Raw genomic sequence first — 20,179 nt, 5'->3', positions numbered from 1 at the left:
TCTGTAGTCTTTTTTTTTTTTTTTTTTTTTTTTTTTAAAGCAGTGGTATCTCACTGTGTTGCCCAGATTGGTCTTGAACTCATGGTCTCAAGTGATCCTGCTGCCTCAGCCTGGTTTTTTGGGGGTAGAACCCAGGGCTTTTTATGTATGCTAGGCAAGTACTCTTATTACTGAGCTACACACTCACCCCCTTTAAAAAAATAATCTTTTATAGTCTTAATGGTCAGAATATCTGATTTACCTTTTCAGGAATCACTAAGATTTATTTGATTTACTGTTGGCTTTAGGGTAAATTCCATCTTGTAAATTCTCTAGGATAAGCAAATTCAAACATTTATTTAGCTGGGGCTCAAACATAGGGCCTTACATATGCTAAACAAGCACTCTACCACTGAGCTGTATCCCTAGCCCTGAAATGTTCTTAAGTTTCATGTTAAGGGAAATGGAAATTCTCGTCCATTTCTTAGTAATTTAGAAGAGTGTTTTAAGAAAAGATGTTATTTTTACCAGGATGTGATGTAATGTGTGATAAGGTATAATTTGAGTTTGTCACTGCATAACATTTGTTGCACAGACACATATATATATATATATATTAGAAGCAGTTGCTAACGTTTGCTGAGAGTTTACTGTGTGCTGGGCATTGTTCTGTGTATTTTGCATATTTTAACTGTCTTCCAGTTCTATAATATGTCAGTAATTTGCGGTGCCATTTATCAACTAAATGATGAATTGGCTGGGTGTGGTGGTGCATGCCTGTAATCCTAGCACTCTGGAGGCTGAGGCAAGACTGCCTTGAGTTTGAAGCCAGCCAGGGCTGCACAGTGAGTTCAAGGCCAGTCTGATATAATGTTGGAAAATTTAAAAGAAATTATAACAGTATGGAATGTATTTATTGATAAATTTAGTTTAAAAATAATACAATTTGAGAAGTGGAAAAAATGATTATTTCAGTAGGATTTAAGATCCACTCCCTCTTTTTTTGTTAGCCTGGGTCCCATGGCATTGTGTATAATAGGAGGTACTCTTTAACATGCTACATTGCCACCTCTTAAAATCTTTTTTTGAGGGAAGGGACCAGGGATCAAACTCAGGACCTTGTGCTTGCCAGGCAGGCACTGTGCTACTGAGCTAAATCCCTGGCCCTAAAACATATCTTAATGTAATTTAAAAAGTTTTTGTGACCAACCAAGAAGTTGGTTTTGGTGTGTATGGTTTTATTTTGTGGGAGAGGAAGATAGGGTCTCACTGTGTAGTGTAGCTAGCATAAAACGTGGAATCCTTTTGCCTCAGCTTTCAGAGTGCCAGGATTACAGGTATGTGCCATCATCCCTGGCTAAGGTCTTAGTTTTACCAGTGCTGGGTCTTAAACCTACAGACTCACACATTTGAGGCAAATGGTCTACCACTGGGGTATAACAGCTCCTAAGGACTTATTTTTAGTCTGGGATTTATTTGTAGAATGTTGGAAAAGTGGTAGTCTCCATATTAATTGATAATTATTCAAGATGAGGTATTACACTTTGGTGTTTCAATATGGTGTGAAAATATTGGTTTTGTATTTGTATTTTGGGGAATGTCTGACAAAATAATTTCCATTACTTTCAGACTTGAAAGAGGCCTCCAGAAAAAGTAGATGTGTATCTGTACAGACAGATCCTACTGATGAAATTCCCAGCAAAAAATCAAAGAAGCATAAAAAGCACAAAAACAAAAAGAAGAAGAAGAAGAAAGAAAAGGAAAAAAAATTTAAGAGACAGCCAGAAGAATCTGAGTCAAAGCCGAAATCTCATCATGATGGGAACATAGATTTAGAATCTGATTCCTTTTTAAAGTTTGATTCTGAACCTTCAGCAGTGGCACTGGAGCATCCTATAAGAGCATTTGGCCTATCTGAGACCAGTGAATCCTCTACAGTTGTGCTGGAACCTTCCATATCATCAATGGAGGTATCAGAGCCACACATCCTTGAAACTCTGAAGCCAGCTACAAAAACTGCAGAACTATCAATTGGATCTACATCAGTAATCTCAGAGCAGTCTATGGCAGCAACATTGGAACCATCTGTGACAAAGATTGTCGAATCCTTTGCAACAGCTCCTGTGCCTACAACAGTAGTGCTGAAGTCATCCGAGCCAGTTGCAACAATGTCTGTGGAGTATCAGATGAAGTCTGTGCTGAAATCTTTGGAGCACATAGCTCCAGAGCCATCAAAGATCATGTTGGCAGAGCCTCTAGTAGCAAAAGAACTAGAGCCATCAGAAACCCTTGTGATAGTTTCAGAGACATCTTCTGAGGTGCACCCTGAACCAAGCACATCAACAACAGTGGATTTTCCAGAATCATCTGCAACTGAAGTGCTAAGATTGCCAGAGCATCCTGTACCATCAGAGATCGCAGATCCATCTGTGACAAGACCTCAGGAGTTGCTGGAGCTGTCTAAGACCTCAGCGGTGGAGCTGCCGGAGTCGTCGGTGGCCTCTGTGCTGGAGTTGCCGGGGCCACCTGCGACTTCCATGCCGGAGTTGCAGGGGCCCCCTGTGACTCCAGTGCTGGAGTTACCTGGGCCCTCTGCTACCCCGGTATCAGAGTTGTCAGGGCCCCTTTCTACCCCAGTGCCTGAGTTGCCAGGACCCCCTGCGACAGCAGTGCCTGAGTTGGCAGGGCCCTCTGTGACACCAGTGCCACAGTTGTCGCAGGAATTGCCAGGGCCTCCAGCACCATCCATGGGGTTAGAGCCACCACAGGAGGTACCAGAGCCACCTGTGATGGTGCACGAGTTGCCAGGGCTGCCTGCAGTGTCAGCAACAGTAGAGTTGCCTGGGCAGCCTGCGGTAACAGTAGCAATGGAGTTGACCGAACAACCTGTGACGACGACAGAGTTCGAGCAGCCTGTGGGGATGACAGCGGTGGAACATCCTGGGCATCCTGAGGTGACAGCGACAACAGGGTTGCTGGGGCAGCCTGAGGCAACAATGGTGCTGGAGTTGCCAGGACAGCCTGTGGCAGCAACAGCACTGGAGTTGTCTGGGCCGCCTTCGGTGGCTGGGGTGCCAGAGTTGCCTGGGCTGCCTTCGGCAACTAGGGCACTAGAGTTGTCAGGGCAGTCTGTGGCAGCTGGGGCACTAGAGTTGCCTGGGCAGCTCATGGCAACTGGGGCACTGGAGTTCTCGGGGCAGTCTGGGGCAGCTGGAGCACTGGAGCTTTTGGGGCAGCCTCTGGCAACAGGGGTGCTGGAGTTGCCTGGGCAGTCTGGGGCGCCAGAGTTGCCTGGGCAGCCTGTGGCAACTGTGGCGCTGGAGATCTCTGTTCAGTCTGTGGTGACAACATCGGAGCTGTCCACGATGACCATGTCGCAGTCCCTGGAGGTGCCCTCGACGACAGCGCTGGAATCCTATAATACGGTAGCACAGGAGCTGCCTACTACATTAGTGGGGGAGACTTCTGTAACAGTAGGCGTGGATCCCTTGATGGCCCAGGAATCCCATATGTTAGCTTCTAACACCATGGAGACCCATATGTTAGCATCCAACACCATGGACTCCCAGATGCTAGCATCCAACACCATGGACTCCCAGATGCTAGCGTCCAACACCATGGACTCCCAGATGTTAGCCTCTAGCACCATGGACTCCCAGATGTTAGCAACCAGCTCCATGGACTCCCAGATGTTAGCAACCAGCTCCATGGACTCCCAGATGTTAGCAACCAGCTCCATGGACTCCCAGATGTTAGCAACCAGCTCCATGGACTCCCAGATGTTAGCAACCAGCTCCATGGACTCCCAGATGTTAGCAACCAGCTCCATGGACTCCCAGATGTTAGCAACCAGCTCCATGGACTCCCAGATGTTAGCAACCAGCTCCATGGACTCCCAGATGTTAGCAACCAGCTCCATGGACTCCCAGATGTTAGCAACCAGCTCTATGGACTCCCAGATGTTAGCATCTGGTACTATGGACTCCCAGATGTTAGCTTCTGGCACCATGGATGCTCAGATGTTAGCATCTGGCACCATGGATGCCCAGATGTTGGCGTCTAGTACCCAGGATTCTGCTATGTTGGATTCTAAATCTCCTGATCCCTATAGGTTAGCTCAGGATCCTTATAGGTTAGCTCAGGATGCCTATAGGTTGGGTCATGACCCTTACAGGTTAGGTCATGATGCTTATAGGTTAGGACAAGACCCTTATAGATTAGGCCATGATCCCTACAGACTAACTCCTGATCCCTATAGGATGTCACCTAGACCTTACAGAATAGCACCCAGGTCCTATAGGATAGCACCCAGGCCATATAGGTTAGCACCTAGACCCCTGATGTTAGCATCTAGACGTTCTATGATGATGTCCTATGCTGCAGAACGTTCTATGATGTCATCTTATGAACGCTCTATGATGTCTTACGAGCGGTCTATGATGTCCCCTATGGCTGAGCGCTCCATGATGTCAGCTTATGAACGCTCTATGATGTCAGCTTATGAGCGTTCCATGATGTCTCCAATGGCTGAGCGCTCTATGATGTCAGCTTATGAACGCTCTATGATGTCAGCTTATGAGCGTTCCATGATGTCCCCAATGGCTGATCGATCTATGATGTCTATGGGTGCCGACCGGTCTATGATGTCATCATACTCTGCTGCTGATCGTTCAATGATGTCATCGTACTCTGCAGCTGACCGGTCTATGATGTCATCTTACACTGCTGATCGTTCAATGATGTCTATGGCAGCTGATTCTTACACTGATTCTTACACTGATACATATACAGAGGCATATATGGTGCCACCTTTGCCTCCTGAAGAGCCCCCAACAATGCCACCATTGCCGCCTGAGGAACCACCAATGACTCCACCATTGCCTCCAGAAGAGCCACCAGAGGGTCCAGCATTAACCATGGAGCAGTCGGCATTGACAGCTGAAAATACTTGGCCTGCAGAAATGCCAGCATTACCTCCAGAAGAGAGTGTATCACAGCCTGAGCCTCCTGTGAGTCAAAGTGAGATTTCAGAGCCTTTAGCAGTGCCTACTAATTATTCAGTGTCAGAATCAGAGTCTTCAGTGTTAGTGTCAGAGGCTGTTGTGACTATCACAGAACCACCTCAAGAGCCAGAGTCTTCAGTTATATCAACACCTGTTGAGTCTGCTGTAGTAGCAGAATATGAAATTGTTCCAGAGAGACCAGTGACTTGTATTGTATCTGAAACACCCATATCACCTGAACCAGCTGTGTTAACATCAGAGCCTCCTGTTATGACAGAGACAATAGAAACGTTGGATTCCACGCAATTTGAAGGACATGTTTCCTCAGAGACATCTATGTCCCTGATAGACCCAACTGTAACTTTTCCAGAGCCAGCAGAGAACATTCAGGAGCTTCCAGCCATGGCAGTTCCAGAGCCTCCTGCAGTGGCTATCCCAGAGTCTCCTGCTGTGGGTGTCCCAGAGTCTCCTGCCATGGCTGTTCCAGAGTCGCCTGCTGTGGCTGACCCAGAGTCACCTGCTCTAGCTATCCCAGAGTTACCTGCCATGGTTGTCCCAGAATTGCCTGCCATGCCAAAGCCAGAACCACCAGCTGTGGCTGTCTTTGAGCTTCCGAGTGTGGCTGAGCCAGAGCATGTTACTGTTCCAGTGTCAGCTGTTTCTGCTCTGGATCCTGCTGTGTCTGTCTTAGAACCAGCAGTATCAGTCCTTCAACCTACGGTGATTGTTTCAGAACCATGTATTTCTGTCCAGCAGTATTCTGTGACAGTTTTAGAACCTGCTGTCACTGTCTCAGAGCAGACTCAAATAATATCAACTGAGATGGTTTTAGAGTCTATACCAGTGATAGCAGAATCTAGTGTTTCATCATCACATGTTATGAAAGGGATGAATTTGCTATCTGGTGATCAAAATCTTGCTCCAGAGATTGGCACGCAGGAGACTCTGTTGTATTCAGGTGAAGAGACACATGCTGAAGGACACCTGAAAAGTGACTCTTATGAAAGTGAACATGGTCTAAATGTGGACTTTAATATAAATAATCATTTAATTGCTAAAGCTATGGAAAGTAATATGTCTACTGCTAGCACTGATTCTGTTAGTGGGATTGGTGAAGAGAAAATTTTGCCCATCAATGAAACTAATAAGTGCACAGTATTAGATACCTGCCTTGGTGTTAGTCAAGCTGATGGAGGAGGATCTCTGTCTTCTGCCAGTCCTCTTGCTCTAGAACCTGATACACCAGGAACTAATAAGGGTGTTGAGTTTGTCATGGCAACTGCTATCACTACAATTAATAAATATGATGATGTTTCTTTAACTACCCAAGATACTGAACATGACATGGTAATTTCCACCAGCCCCGGTGGTGTTGGTGAGGCAGACATAGAGGGACCTTTGCCTGCTAAAGACATTCATTTTGATTTACCATCTAATAATCTTGTTAGTAAGGATATAGAAGAACCGTTATTTGTAAAGGAGAGTGACCAGGTATTACCAATTGCTCTCAGCCCTAAAGAAAGTGGAGAAGATGAAGTACCTCTCCCTTCTAAAGAGATAGTGTCTGATTCAGGATTTTGTGCTAACATTGATGAAATTAATGAAGCAGATTTAGTGAGACCGTTACTTCCTAAGGACATGGAACGTCTTGCAAGCCTTAGGGCTGGTATTGAAGGACCTTTACTCCCAAGTGAAGCTGAACGTGACAAATCAGCTGCCAGTCCAGTTGTAATTAGTATACCAGAAAGAGCTTCAGAATCGTCTTCAGAGGAAAAAGATGATTATGAAATTTTTGTTAAAGTTAAAGATACACATGAAAAAAGTAAGAAAAATAAAAACCGTGACAAAGGCGAGAAAGAGAAGAAAAGAGACTCTTCTTTAAGATCTCGGAGTAAGCGTTCCAAGTCTTCTGAACACAAGTCCCGTAAACGAACCAGTGAGTCTCGTTCTAGGGCAAGGAAGAGATCATCTAAGTCCAAGTCTCATCGATCTCAAACACGTTCACGGTCACGTTCAAGACGAAGGAGGAGGAGCAGCAGGTCAAGATCAAAGTCTAGAGGAAGGCGATCTGTATCAAAAGAGAAGCGCAAAAGATCTCCAAAGCACAGATCCAAGTCCCGGGAAAGAAAAAGGAAAAGATCAAGCTCCAGGGATAACCGAAAGACAGGAAGAGCCCGAAGTCGAACCCCAAGTCGTCGAAGTAGGAGTCACACTCCTAGTCGACGAAGAAGATCTAGATCTGTGGGTAGGAGGAGGAGTTTTAGCATTTCCCCCAGCCGACGTAGCCGCACCCCCAGCCGACGTAGCCGCACCCCCAGCCGAAGGAGCCGTACCCCCAGCCGAAGGAGCCGCACCCCCAGCCGAAGGAGCCGCACCCCCAGCCGAAGGAGTCGCACCCCCAGCCGAAGGAGCCGCACCCCCAGCCGTCGGAGGAGATCAAGGTCTGTAGTAAGAAGACGAAGCTTCAGTATATCACCAGTCAGATTAAGGCGATCAAGAACACCCTTAAGAAGAAGGTTTAGTAGATCTCCCATTCGTCGTAAAAGATCAAGGTCTTCTGAAAGAGAACGTCTAACAGATTTGGGTGAGTCGTTTCTTCGAAAATTTTGTAATAGAAAATGACTTAACCTTAGTTTTTGTGATCTCAAATGGAATATTTTTGGGTTTAGTGGACGAGGTATGAATAGCCTATGTTTAGAAAACAGCGATAATTGCACGTAATTACAGTTAAAAAGACCTGCTTTGGAGCATATTAGATCCAAAGTGTTGCCATATTTGAGTGTTTTATTTTGCTTGAGCTGTCTTTAACCAAAAAGAAAGCACAAAAAGATGAGAAAGTCTTAAGTTAAAAACAAGATTAGTGTATGTTCAATTGTTCTGTAATCCTCCATACATCCTAACAATCAAGATTCTTAATAACTTAGCATGTCTTAAATTCTCTAACTTTTCTGGATTTCAAGTATATACAGAGATGAGTAGTTGATGCATATCTGTTGCATGTGGGGGGCAACAGTGTACAGTTCCCAGAGTGATTACAAGTTTGTGAAAAAGATGTGGATAAAATGTATGTGGTCTTTTTACCTAATGGGAAAGCTGCCAGAAGAGGGTAGATTGTGATGATTACTGTAGTACTGGTGTAGATGTAGCAATTAAAGAGCTCAGCGGTGAGGAATGTTAATTCTAACTTATAAGGACTTTTTAGAAGAGATGGCAGTTAAATTTGGGCTCAAAGAGTGATTTAGGGTGTTGTCAGAATAGGAGAGTATCTTTAAACTCATAATTTGGGAAATAAAGTTGGCTTTGGCAGGTTTGTCTGTTAGAATCTTGTGTGGCTGTACGACTGTCACAGTTTCATAAAAAGTTAGCTATTTTATGCGATATTTTAATGCAAACTCAATTCTGTAAGGGCCACCACTTGAAAAGTGAGCCAGAAAATGGTTTGATAACAGCTATAACTTAGGGCACAAAGTTGATGCCTTAAATGTTTTTAGAATATGAAATTTTGATAATACAAAATGTGTAGCCTTTAGGAAAACGGCTTCTTACTTTTTTCCTTTTACAGATAAGGCGCAGTTACTTGAAATAGCCAAAGCTAATGCAGCTGCCATGTGTGCTAAGGCTGGTGTTCCCTTACCGCCAAACCTAAAGCCTGCACCTCCACCTACAATAGAAGAGAAAGTTGCTAAAAAGTCAGGAGGAGCTACTATAGAAGAACTAACTGAGGTAAGCTGGACAGAATTTGTTTTCATTCTTAAGTGGATTATTCCAGGGATGTTGACTCTGGAGCGTGCCAAAACCCGAATTGTGGGCTGAACTGATAATGGCTGGCACCGAGTGGCCAAAACCCGAAATACAGATGTGGCAGCGGCAGAAGCTCTGTTTAGCAGGCCATTATCCGGGATGGCTAAGCTCCGCTAGCTAAAAGTTACTTCCCATTACTTTTGCTTTCCAGTTTTAGAAGCCAAACTGACTGAGGAGTGGGACCGTTCGTTTGAATGGAGGAGGTGTTGAGTGAGCAACACGCAGAAGCTCGCCTACAGTTTCGTTTCCATTCACGACGTGTTCACTGATCGCCACGAGTGTACTGCATATACGCAAAGACACAGACAATCTTCAGAAATGATCTTTTGCCACCGGAGCTTGGAAATTATTGACAATAGCTGGCCATTGCCTGAAAGGAACTTCTTTCGCATCAACATTTCGGGTTTTGGCTGTTTGGTACCAGCCATTGGCGATAATGGCCGGCCATTATCAGTTCTTCCTGCGTTTCGGGTTTTGGCAGTAACATATATTTTAAATACACTTTATTTTTGTTTTTAAAAATATTGGATCTTTTCAATGGAGGCTTTTTGGGGGAGGCTTTGTTTTATGTTGGGGGGGTGCTGAAATATTGCTGCTAGGATCCAGAAATACCACATTGTTTCATATATTGAAACTTGTTATTGGCTAGCCTTATGCCAGCCTGCCACTGTCAATATATTGTGTTTCTCTTGGTTACATGCTTGGTATATTCTGTGTTTTTGGCTAATTCAGCTTTTTATTCTATTGTAATATTTTCAATTGATAATAGATGTGATGAATTCTGCTTATATAGAGACAAGTCTACCCAGATTTACTCTCTGACCTTTTTCTAAAGTCAGGTAATAGAGTCTATTCCTTTGCTGCTCAGGAAGGAATTGACTTTGCTTTATGTGTCAGGCTGCATCAAATGCACCCTTTCCATCCTGCCTTATTTTCCATTTGTAAGCTCTATTCCTTAAAAGATTCAATCTACAAAACATGTATGGAGAGACATACTATCTAACCTTATCACAGATATTTCAGATTTTATTTTGCCATTCATTGGGGATTATAAATTTTAAAAATCTGTTTCTTTTTTTTTTTTGTACCAGGGATTGAACTCAGGTCCTTGTGCTTGCGAGGCAGGCAGCGTAACCATTGAGCTAAATCCCTGCCCCCAAAAATCTGTTTCTTTATTTAGATTTCTTAGAATAAGAATTACAATTTTAAAAAAGAAATAAGGACCTCACAAAATTTTCTGTTGGCTTACTTAACAAATTCAACTTCATTATTTAAAACCCTGTGAACACTTGATATTTGTTTTAGCCTCTTCAGTGCTCTAGTCCCTTCTAACAAGCTTTCTTTCACCTTTTTACCACTATCTGACTGGACAACTTTCTTTTCCTTTCCCTGCCAATTCTTGTTCTTCACTATGAAAGATATGGTTTAGAATTCTTCAAGGAATGGTCTTTGATTCTCAAGCCCTGCCTGACTCTTCTTTCATAAGCCTTTGTCCTTTCAGCACTTATATACCTAGTTTGTATTATATAAGTTTGCACTTGTTATTGTGTTGCTTTGTAAAAACGTTTGATTATTTTTTAATGTATATGTATTCTGTCTCGTATTAGATTGTAAGCTCCTTGGGAGCAGGGACCATGTCTTTTTTTTTTTTTTTTTTTTTTTTTTTGTATTCCCCAGACAGTGCCCAGTACAGTGCTCTGCACATAGTAGGTGCTCAATAAATGTTGTTGACTGACTGACCAGTGTGTTTAAATAATAGCTAATAAGCTAACACTAATCTTGTTTACTTTTGAAAGGTGATTTTATGTACTCGCTAAAAATCCACATTATTCTATATAAACTATAAGATTTATCTTTTGTTTGTTTTTACTTTTAAAGAAATGCAAACAGATTGCACAGAGTAAAGAAGATGATGATGTAATAGTGAATAAACCTCATGTTTCGGATGAAGAGGAAGAAGAACCTCCTTTTTATCATCATCCCTTTAAACTCAGTGAACCCAAGCCCATTTTTTTCAATCTAAATGTGAGTATTAGTGCTTATGGATTGTGAAATAGCACAGCTCATGGAATGATTTAAATAAAGCCTAGTGGAATTTAATGGATTAGGTTTGGTTTAAATACTATGAGATAATAAAATGATGTCCTCTAAAATTAAACATATCCTTCATATTATATTCATATTATATATTGAAATTCTTCAGAAACCACTAAATTGGTATCTGTTAATATTGAGGGGGTTTTTTTTTTTTTGGTACTGGGGACCGAACTTGGGACCTTGCGCTTGCAAGGCAGGCGCCGGAACCACTGAGCTACGTCCCCGGCCCAATATTGAGTTTTAATTAGGAAACTTTTTTGTTGTTGTTGTTAGATTGCTGCAGCAAAGCCAACTCCACCAAAAAGCCAGGTAACATTGACAAAAGAATTTCCTGTGTCATCTGGATCTCAGCATCGAAAGAAAGAAGCTGACAGTGTTTATGGAGAGTGGGTTCCTGTAGAGAAAAATGGAGAAGAAAACAAAGATGATGATAATGTTTTCAGCAGCAATTTGCCCTCGGAGGTAAGAATAATAATTTGTATTTTTCCTTTTTTTAAATACCTGATTCTGCCATTTTATTGTTACTTTATATCTGATTTGGATTCTGTTTCACTCTTCTTAGGGCCGGGTTAAACGGCAGGGCCGGGTTAAACGACAGATGAAACATCCCGCAGCTTCTCATTTCACAGTAACTCGATGCAATTCACTTTGTGGGAATAAGCCACAAAGTGAAAAGCATCGAATTGCAGAGAAAAGTGTTATCACATCCCTACCCAACATTGGGCCCTCCATGCACTTGTGGGAAGGTAGCCCAAGGTACAACTATTTAGCTTCCCGTTTTGCTTCAAGGCTCTATAGCTCTAGATTTTGGTGGTAGCAAATTTTTTGGGTGGAGGGCTTGAGCGGAGAGGCAGATCTCAGGTTCAACACAAGAACTGGATTGGAAAAGGTCATTGTAGGTTGATGGAATATCTTGGGTACATAGCCCATTGCTCTTAATTGATGGTTTCTTATTATTTCTGGGTTGTTTGTCTGATAGCCTTTAATTTTAATTGTTTTACCTTCTGTGCTACCTTGGCCCTTTTGAATTCTTGTGTTTAACCTAATGTTCAGCCTTGGTATTCCATTCCCTTCTCCTTACCCTCTTTGCTACTATTAAAAATTGGAGAAGTGGAAATCATGCATTGAAATTTCCACAAGGCTATAGTTGTATCTTGTCAAAATGACGCAATTAACAATGCCAAGTGTCAAAACAACCCCATTAAAATGCCGCCTGATAATGTGCTGCTAAATATAGTGCACATGAAAAGAGCAAGACTGTATATATATGTAAATATATATATATATATCTGTATCTTTGTATGTATCTCTGTATCTGTACCTTTGCTGTATCTTTTAATAAACAGTTTACTTTTATTTAACTTGTTGTGCAAAGTCACGCTTGGGGGATTGGGAGGGTGGAGACTTAACTAGGGGAGGTGGGAGTTTTAAATTATACCATAGACTAGTTGTCATCACCTCTAGCCCTTGATTTCCAAAGCCTTAACATTTGTCCACAGATTGGACTAGGTATCTGATGCCCTTATAGGCTTCTTTTTCTTGCAGTTCTGGGATGTAGTAGGTCTGAGAGACCTATATTGTACTCTTCACTCAGGTTCCCTACATTTGGCCATGTCATCATCTTTTAAGTAAACACTTCCAGTTCTACAAATAAATCCTGGCTGTAAAATCAGAAAGTAAACAGAACCCAAATCAGAAACTTTTGATAGCAGTATTTTTTTTCCCCAACCTATTCACAGGTGACATTTTCACTGTGGGTTTTTGTTTTGTTTTTTTTTGACTGGTGGCATTTTGAAAAGGAAACACATTCTATACAGTGAAATTGGACATAATGAGCCAACACAGCTTACAGTTAATTATATTGGTGTGTATTCACATGGTATTCAACAATGGAAGCAAGTTATACCATCACCAGTGAGGGGAAGGATAGTTGGTTTGGACAATATTTTAGTGAAACCAACTAAGTAGCTCAGTTGGTTAATCCCCGAATCAGGCTAGTTGGACATCTCAAGATGGACATTTGCAGCTGACTTAATCTTCTTACAGTAGCTGAATATAAATAAACCATGATGAGGGTTGTACAGGCTTATTAAAAATCTTGATATGCTTTAAATTATTACTTTATTGCAGATTAAGTATTTAAACATAGCTAGAGAGGTTCTTTGAGAGAAAAATTTGCCAATGAGGTGAAGACCTAACGTTGCAGAATTTGAAGAGATTTTCCTGAGAAGAAAAATAACCGTAATTAATTTGACTTCCTGCAGTTAAACCTGTCAAAAGTGCTTACTAAATCCTGATTGTACTTATTTTTGGATGAAGAGAATGTGTTTATGTATTTCAAGTTTAGTTCTCAACTGTATTTAGTCTTAAAACTGACAGTGTGATGCCTTAACTTCATCTCAAATGTGGTTGTCAGATTTTAATGGAAAGTTGAAGAGAATTATTCTGTTGATACCAAAAAATCTTATTAAGATAGGTATTCCAAGGGCTTAATGAAAAGAAACAGAAGATGTCTCTTCCTGGAAGATAAATAATGTTTGATAATGGAACTAACTCTAAGCTATTAGAGGATTAGATTCAAAGAATATATTGGTTAACTTCAATTCTAAACAAAAGAATGCCAAAATTTTAGGGGAAAAAAGAGACAAGATTGTGGTTTGCTTTAAAATCTGCACTTTTGGGCGGGGGATTTAGCTCAGTGGTTCTGCTGCCTGCCTCGCAAGTGTAAGGACCAGAGTTCGATCCCGGGTACCCAAAAAAAAAAACAAAGAAAATCTGCACTTTTACTTAGCAATAATGTTAAACACCTAGAGGAAAATATTCATAATACAGAACGTTCAAATCGAATTATTTGCTACCATCTAAGTTTATTAAATTTGTAAAATTAATATTCTGTGTACCAGTGTTTGTGGAGTACTTTGATATTTCATGGGTGCATGGATCCTTTTGATTCCATTAGGGCTTGAAATAAAGGTTCTCTAGATGAAAAGGAAAGTTCTGTTTAAATGGTCAACTTTTTTTTTTTTTTTTTTGGTACTGAGGATCAAACTCGGATTCTTGTACTTGCGCACCAGGCGGTGAAACCACTGAGCTAAATCCCCGGCCCCGGTCAACTTTTTTTTAAGTGAATAGTTCTTTTTATTTTTTCAATCTATCAGTCTTTTTAAAAAATAAATAAAATTTGTGGTTCTTTAGTCTTGACCATAAAACATTTAGGTAAAGATTTCAGGTTTTATCTCAAGGGCTAAATCATCTTTGCTATAATTCCCAGTCCCGCCAGTTACGTCGGCACAGAGGGCTCTTTGACATGAGTGGGTAGACATTGTGGATGGATTAGCATAAATCCATACTTTATGGAAAAACAACTCAGAATATGTGCCCTTCTGCCATAGCCTTGTCTTCTTACCCAGAAATCAGCCAGGATCATCCTCAATAAAGTGTGATTACAGAAGTTGGATACTTGATTTATAAACACTGAAATAAAAGTTGGAAAGCTAATATTTAGAAAATAGTCATTGGGGTATTTTTTTTTTTTTTGGTACTGGGGATCAAACGTAGGACCTTAAGTGCCACTGAGCTAAGTCCCCGGCCCTGAGGTATTCTTGTAATAAGGCAACCAAAGGCTTATTGGTTAGAATATTTAAATGTACTCTTTGTCATAAGTATAAATGGAGGAGTAACTATCAGTGTGAGGTTTTTGTGGGTTTAGTAGCATAGATGTTTAGAGGCCCAGCTCAAGTGAATGCTTAGATGTTCAGGTCATCTTCATCTCATGCAGTGTGCTAGATTTGTATTATAAGTTTAGAAACTGAATTTACAAAGTTTAGGAAAGACAGCTTAATTGGAGTAACATGAACATTTTAATTGGAAATTAAATGCACTGCTAGGGTGTGTAATGTATACCTTTGTTCTCTACCTTACATTGTTCTAGGTGGTTAATACTAAATTTCTTAAAATCTTTTAAAATAGATAATCTGTTTTTCCCTTACATTTAGATTAGTCTGGGTAGGAATTACACTAGACAATTCTGAATGATACAATAAATTCATAATTCACATTTTAAAAAGGCAAGTATATAATTGGGACATTCTGTACTTAGTGGCTTTTCTTTTTGAAGCTTTTCTGTTATGTATGAACTTATATATTTCAATAATTTTTGCTAAATACTTCAAATGTTTTACAGGCCAAATGCTTTTTCTTTAACTTTTTTACTGAAAATTTCCTTTCATACCTTCTTTTAATTTGACATGTCTGCAATTACCTCTGTAAGTTTTCTTTTAATTACCTTTCCTACCCCACCTAAACACTGACATCCTTACAAAAGTCTTAAGGTACTTGTTCCATTTATATAAACAGGTTAACAAAATGGGAGTAAGTTGATTTAGAAGGATTTTTAAAATGAGAAATATAAAAGGTAAACATATAATATAGGTCATGAAATGCATGTTAACATGGTGCCAGCTGCATTGTGTATTTTCTTACACCTAAGAGCCTTACAGGTTTTAGAAGTAATAGCGATCAGCATTGTTGCCAAAGTAGAGATGAAATAACTTGGGTAGTTTTTACTATTGGAAACATGTAAGGCTTGTTGATTAAACAAATTTAAGAATCTCTTCGTTTTTTGACTTGTAGAAGGCCCTTTAACATCATTTTGATACCTTTCTCACATTACCTGCTTTTGAGCAGTATTAAAGGATGGTCAAGATTCTAAATCATCATTTTCCAATGTAGTCCTACCAGCCACTGAAAAATTAGTACCTAGCCACATTTCAAATGCTCACAAGCTATCACAGTAGAAAGTTCTGTTGCGAGTACTGTTTTAGATGGAACCTGTGGTATTTAATGCTGATACTTTAACATCTGTTGTGACCTTTGAATATTAGTGCTTTGGGGATTATAGCTTTTGAATGCATTATCGTCTAACATGAATTACCTTGAAAAGCTGGAAAACAAGCTTTTGAAATGTAAACTCTTGAACTTTAAGAAGTTAAGGTAATCTTGTTATATTCCATCTTGACTATACTTTTTTCACATTTAAAAATGACTATGAAATTAAGTCATTATTTGGAAATAAATTTTTGATATAACTTGCAGCTTATTTGGTAAATCTGAATAAGTTGTATTCTCAGGAAAAAATAGTCATTTTATCAAAAGTAAATTCAGAGTTAGAAGTAAATTTAATATATAAGTAAGATATGAACGAAGCTTCATTCTGAGGGTAAATGTAGAAATATTTAGGTTACCTCTTCATAAAAGCTAAAAAAATAGGAAGTTGAAGATCTTATATGTCTCTAGAAGGATGAGTTCACAGGTATATTTTAGAAAAGTTTCCAGAGCCATCAAAGTGCATTTTTATGGCTAATATTTTTTCCTCCTTAAATTCTTTTATTGGTACATTTTAGGTATACAGTACCTTTACATTTATCATTGGGAACTTCTTGTACCTTTACATGATGTATCTTGGTTCTTATTTTTTCCCTCTTCCCCTGCTCTCCCTTCAACTCCTTTATATGGCTAATTTGTAGTTGGAGATTCGGGGTCAGGGGTTGGGATTGTGCGTAGACATGTTTTCTCTTGTATTTTTACAGTTTAGCCTTTCCAGAACAGCCGCCTAAGCATCCCGGCACTTATATTTATAGATTGGTTAATTAAGTCTGGGAAGACAGTTTCTCAGTTTATGGGCCTTCAAAAATTACCTTGATAATCTCACTTGACAGTTTCAGGAAACATCTAAGGTTAGGCCTACATGACATCAATTTTGGCCTGAAATACCTGCATTCCCATTTTAAGTCCCAGGACTCTCACAGAAGAGATTTGAGTCGTGGTAATAAAATCACTTAAAGTAGAAGTGAAGGTGTTCATTGTTTTAGTCTGACTTTGCTTAAATTAAATCTGTCTTGTCCTTATAATACTCTTACAGTACTCTTAATTTGTGTGGATAATTTAGTAAGTTGACTAAGCAAGATCTTTTCAAGAGAGTTAAAGAAGACATAAAAATTTGCAATTTTTGGAAGAAAAAACTTCAAAGGAATCAGGTGATTACTAAACATAACAGTGAATAAAAGATTCTAAAGGCAGGAAGAGGAAAATTCACAAATCCTTACTATGCCTAATACATATTTATTCTCAGTCATGTAGCCTTCTCTACGGTATAGATCATATTTTTAAAAGAATGGTTTTGTACACAATAGTCTAATTGCAGCTAGCCTCTTATTTTTTAAAACAAGCAACTATTTGAGTTCTTTAGATATATTTGTCTTTTCCATGAAATACCTAACTATTTGGTGTGAAAACAGCAAATCCTTCCTGTGTTGGATTAAGCATTTCACAAAAGTGAATTTTCTTGTGTGAAAGAGTTAGCAAATATTAATGGGTCAGGGCCTGGGATTTAGCTCTGGTTTCGCTGCCTACTGCGCAAGCGCAAGGACCCGAGTTTATTCCCCGGTACCAAAAAAAAAAAAAAAAATTTAATGGGTTAAATGTTACCCCCCAAAAATCAAGAATTGATAAAAAAAAAAAAGTGTGCTCCTAATTTAGACAAAAATCCCAAAACTTTGTAGGTTTTTCCTTCTATGCTTAAGCCTTTCACAGATCGGACAAATTCAGAATTTAAGAATTAACATTTTTAAAAAAGTTGAAATGACCTTTTCCTAGGAAAGTTTTATTTTCTCCCCTTCCAGTGGCAGGGATTGAACATGGACCCTTGAGCATGCTAGGCTGTTGCTCTACCACTGAGCAATATCCCTAACCCTAGCGTAAGGTTTTAAAGAGTAGTCTGTTAACTTTGAGAAGAACCTAAGATTTTAAAAGCTCTCATTTAAGCCTGCATTAGAAGATGTTATGGACATCCACACAATAATTTTAACAATAAATGTATATAAATTGAAAAGATTTACTTACATGCTTTATATATTGTTTGAAGAAATTAGGTTCTTAAGACCAGACTATATCCATGCTCAACTTTGAGACGGTCAAAGATGTGCTGTTGAGTGAAAAGTGATCTTGACACCATAATGCTTCTCTACTTGCTTATTCAGTAACTTTGCTTATTGTTTTTGGAGGGTAAAGTAATAAGTAGGTTAACATGAAAACTAAAAGGTATATAATTTACAATAGTTCAAAAGATTCTCCCTTTATAGTAAATGACTCATTAGTGAAGGCTAGAAATTTTAAAATTCTTAGTGAAACTTTATATGATTGTGATTGGGTATTGTAGAAAATTCACTGAAATCAGATTTTGGATTACATTATACTTTGTAACTAACTTACCTTAATCCTCCACTTTCCAAAGTTACTTTTTTGAATTTTCTCATTTTATAAGGTTATTAATATGTAAGAGTTTTGTTTCTTACATGTAGCAACACAAAGATAGGCACACTTGTCAGAACTTAGGGGGATGTGGTAATTTAAGATAATTATCTATGTTTTCTTTTTAGCCTGTGGACATCTCCACTGCAATGAGTGAACGTGCACTTGCTCAGAAAAGACTCAGTGAGAATGCATTTGATCTTGAAGCCATGAGCATGTTAAATCGCGCTCAAGAACGGGTATGTGGCCCTTTTAATGTATAAATAAGAATTTCACTCCATAGATGGTTGAGATATGAGAACATCCTAAATTGTGATAGCATTTATGTTAATCACCTGGCTTATTTTAAGTGACAGTGACTTAGGGCTTGATTGTTCAATTAATGTTTATTATGTACTATATTGAAAGAATAAAGGAAAAATTCTCTGCCCTCTTAAGAATATATAATCTGGGCTGGGGATTTAGCTCAGTGGTTCTGCCGGCTGCCTCACAAGCGCAAGGACCCAAGTTTGATCCCCGGTACCAAAAAGAAAAAAAAGAATATATAATCTAGTGTATAAAAATAGCTAAGTGCCCACATGAGCCATATGAGGTTTGTAGGTGTTAACTATTAGGTTCCTGTGTTTCAGTTGAGGAAACCAAGATTAACTTTAGTTAAGTGATAGCCAGCCAAAATCACACAACTGGAAAGTTGGGGAAACTGGGATTCAAATCCAGAGATTCTCAATGCAGAATTATGTTTTTTGGTACCAGGGATCGAACTTGGGACCTTACGCTTGCGAGGCAGGCGACAGAACCACTGAGCTAAATCCCTGGCCTGGAATTATGCTTTTAATAATGGACATTTTCTCCATTTCTCTTTTATCTTTGTACATCAAAACAAGTATATGTTCAGACAGGAAATAACACTTGATTACACTAGGAATTCAATAAATACAATTTGAATGATTGAGAGCAGATTGCCACAATAAATGTTGGTGATGTGGACCCCAGGTTTCTTAAAAGGTTGTTTTGAGTGGACCGTTTATTTAATAATCTGTTTACTGTAAATTACAAATCTAGGCTGTGATAGCATTTTTACAATGCATTATTATGAGAGATAAAAAAGGAATGTTTTCCCCACTTACCTGTTTTTCATGTATCTCTGTGATATTTTACAGATAACCCCTCATCTCTTGATAAGGAGACCCACTGAAAGTTAAAGACTTTGGGAAGTTCAGGCAAATGATTTAGTTTTAACCCTTCAATGTTTAGTGATCCATTTTTGGAACGCCCATAACAGTGGAACATAATGTTTCAAAGTTTAATATTTAAGTCTATTATTCAGTATTTGCAGGAATGAAACCAATTTTTTTATTAAATTATTTTATATATTTTTACCAATGACATTTTAATCAGATCTAAGTTTTCCTTAGCTAAGGCTGCTTCTTTGTTTTCCAGATTGATGCCTGGGCTCAGCTGAACTCTATTCCTGGCCAGTTCACAGGAAGTACAGGAGTACAAGTTCTGACACAAGAACAGCTGGCCAATACTGGCGCTCAAGCCTGGATTAAAAAGGTACACAGTATGTGCACATACGAAAGTATCAAAGCACAGTGTTACATTTTTTTTGGTGGGAAAATGTTTCATTAAAAAATGCATGAAGAGGCTGGTGACGCTAATCAAAAATTCCTGAATAAATCTGCTGTGTGTATATGCTCCAGGATGGACACTGAAGATGGACTGGAATGAGACAATGGCAAATGTATAAATATGGCTCAAGAGCCACTCAGTTTATATTCTAAGGTTATTTTTATTTATTCTTTGCTCCTGCTACTTGTTTTGTTGGGGGTGGTTTTATTTAACTGTGTTTTGAATGCTGTATCAGGTGCTGTTCAGAATATTCCACAGTTCCTGTTGGACTACTAACCTAATCATTTCAAAGCAGTGGTTCTCAAATTTTCTTCATCATGGGATACTTTATTACAGGTTTATTTTTGGTGGATCACTAT

The 20,179-nt window shown here is 39.4% G+C and overlaps 1 protein-coding gene across 8 annotated transcripts in view; it reads left to right on the top strand.

The window, feature by feature from the left end:
• Son (SON DNA and RNA binding protein) overlaps window positions 1-20,179 on the top strand; it is a 31,976-nt gene that overhangs the window by 4,697 nt on the left and 7,100 nt on the right. For 6 of the 8 annotated variants that reach the window (XR_015450135.1, XR_015450134.1, XM_087208184.1 and 3 more), the window contains exons 3-8: window positions 1,609-7,566; window positions 8,545-8,705; window positions 10,662-10,808; window positions 11,154-11,342; window positions 18,317-18,427; window positions 19,629-19,745. Coding sequence is in view for 6 of the 8 variants with exons in the window: in XM_087208184.1 (XP_087064310.1) it covers window positions 1,609-7,566; window positions 8,545-8,705; window positions 10,662-10,808; window positions 11,154-11,342; window positions 18,317-18,427; window positions 19,629-19,745 (6,683 nt within the window). In the remaining 2 variants the exon portion in view is untranslated. Of the gene's footprint in view, window positions 1-1,608; window positions 7,567-8,544; window positions 8,706-8,934; window positions 10,455-10,661; window positions 10,809-11,153; window positions 11,343-11,442; window positions 12,242-18,316; window positions 18,428-19,628; window positions 19,746-20,179 lie in introns of those variants that run through there. The other 2 variants (XM_087208203.1, XM_087208218.1) reach the window with 2 other exon arrangements.

The sequence above is a fragment of the Heterocephalus glaber genome, unplaced genomic scaffold, assembly GCF_053883595.1.
Source record: "Heterocephalus glaber isolate CG9 unplaced genomic scaffold, H.glaber_assembly_v1.0 deba00000122, whole genome shotgun sequence".
In the NCBI taxonomy this organism is placed as follows: Eukaryota; Metazoa; Chordata; class Mammalia; order Rodentia; family Bathyergidae; genus Heterocephalus; species Heterocephalus glaber.
This window is presented reverse-complemented; position numbering and strand designations above follow the sequence as displayed.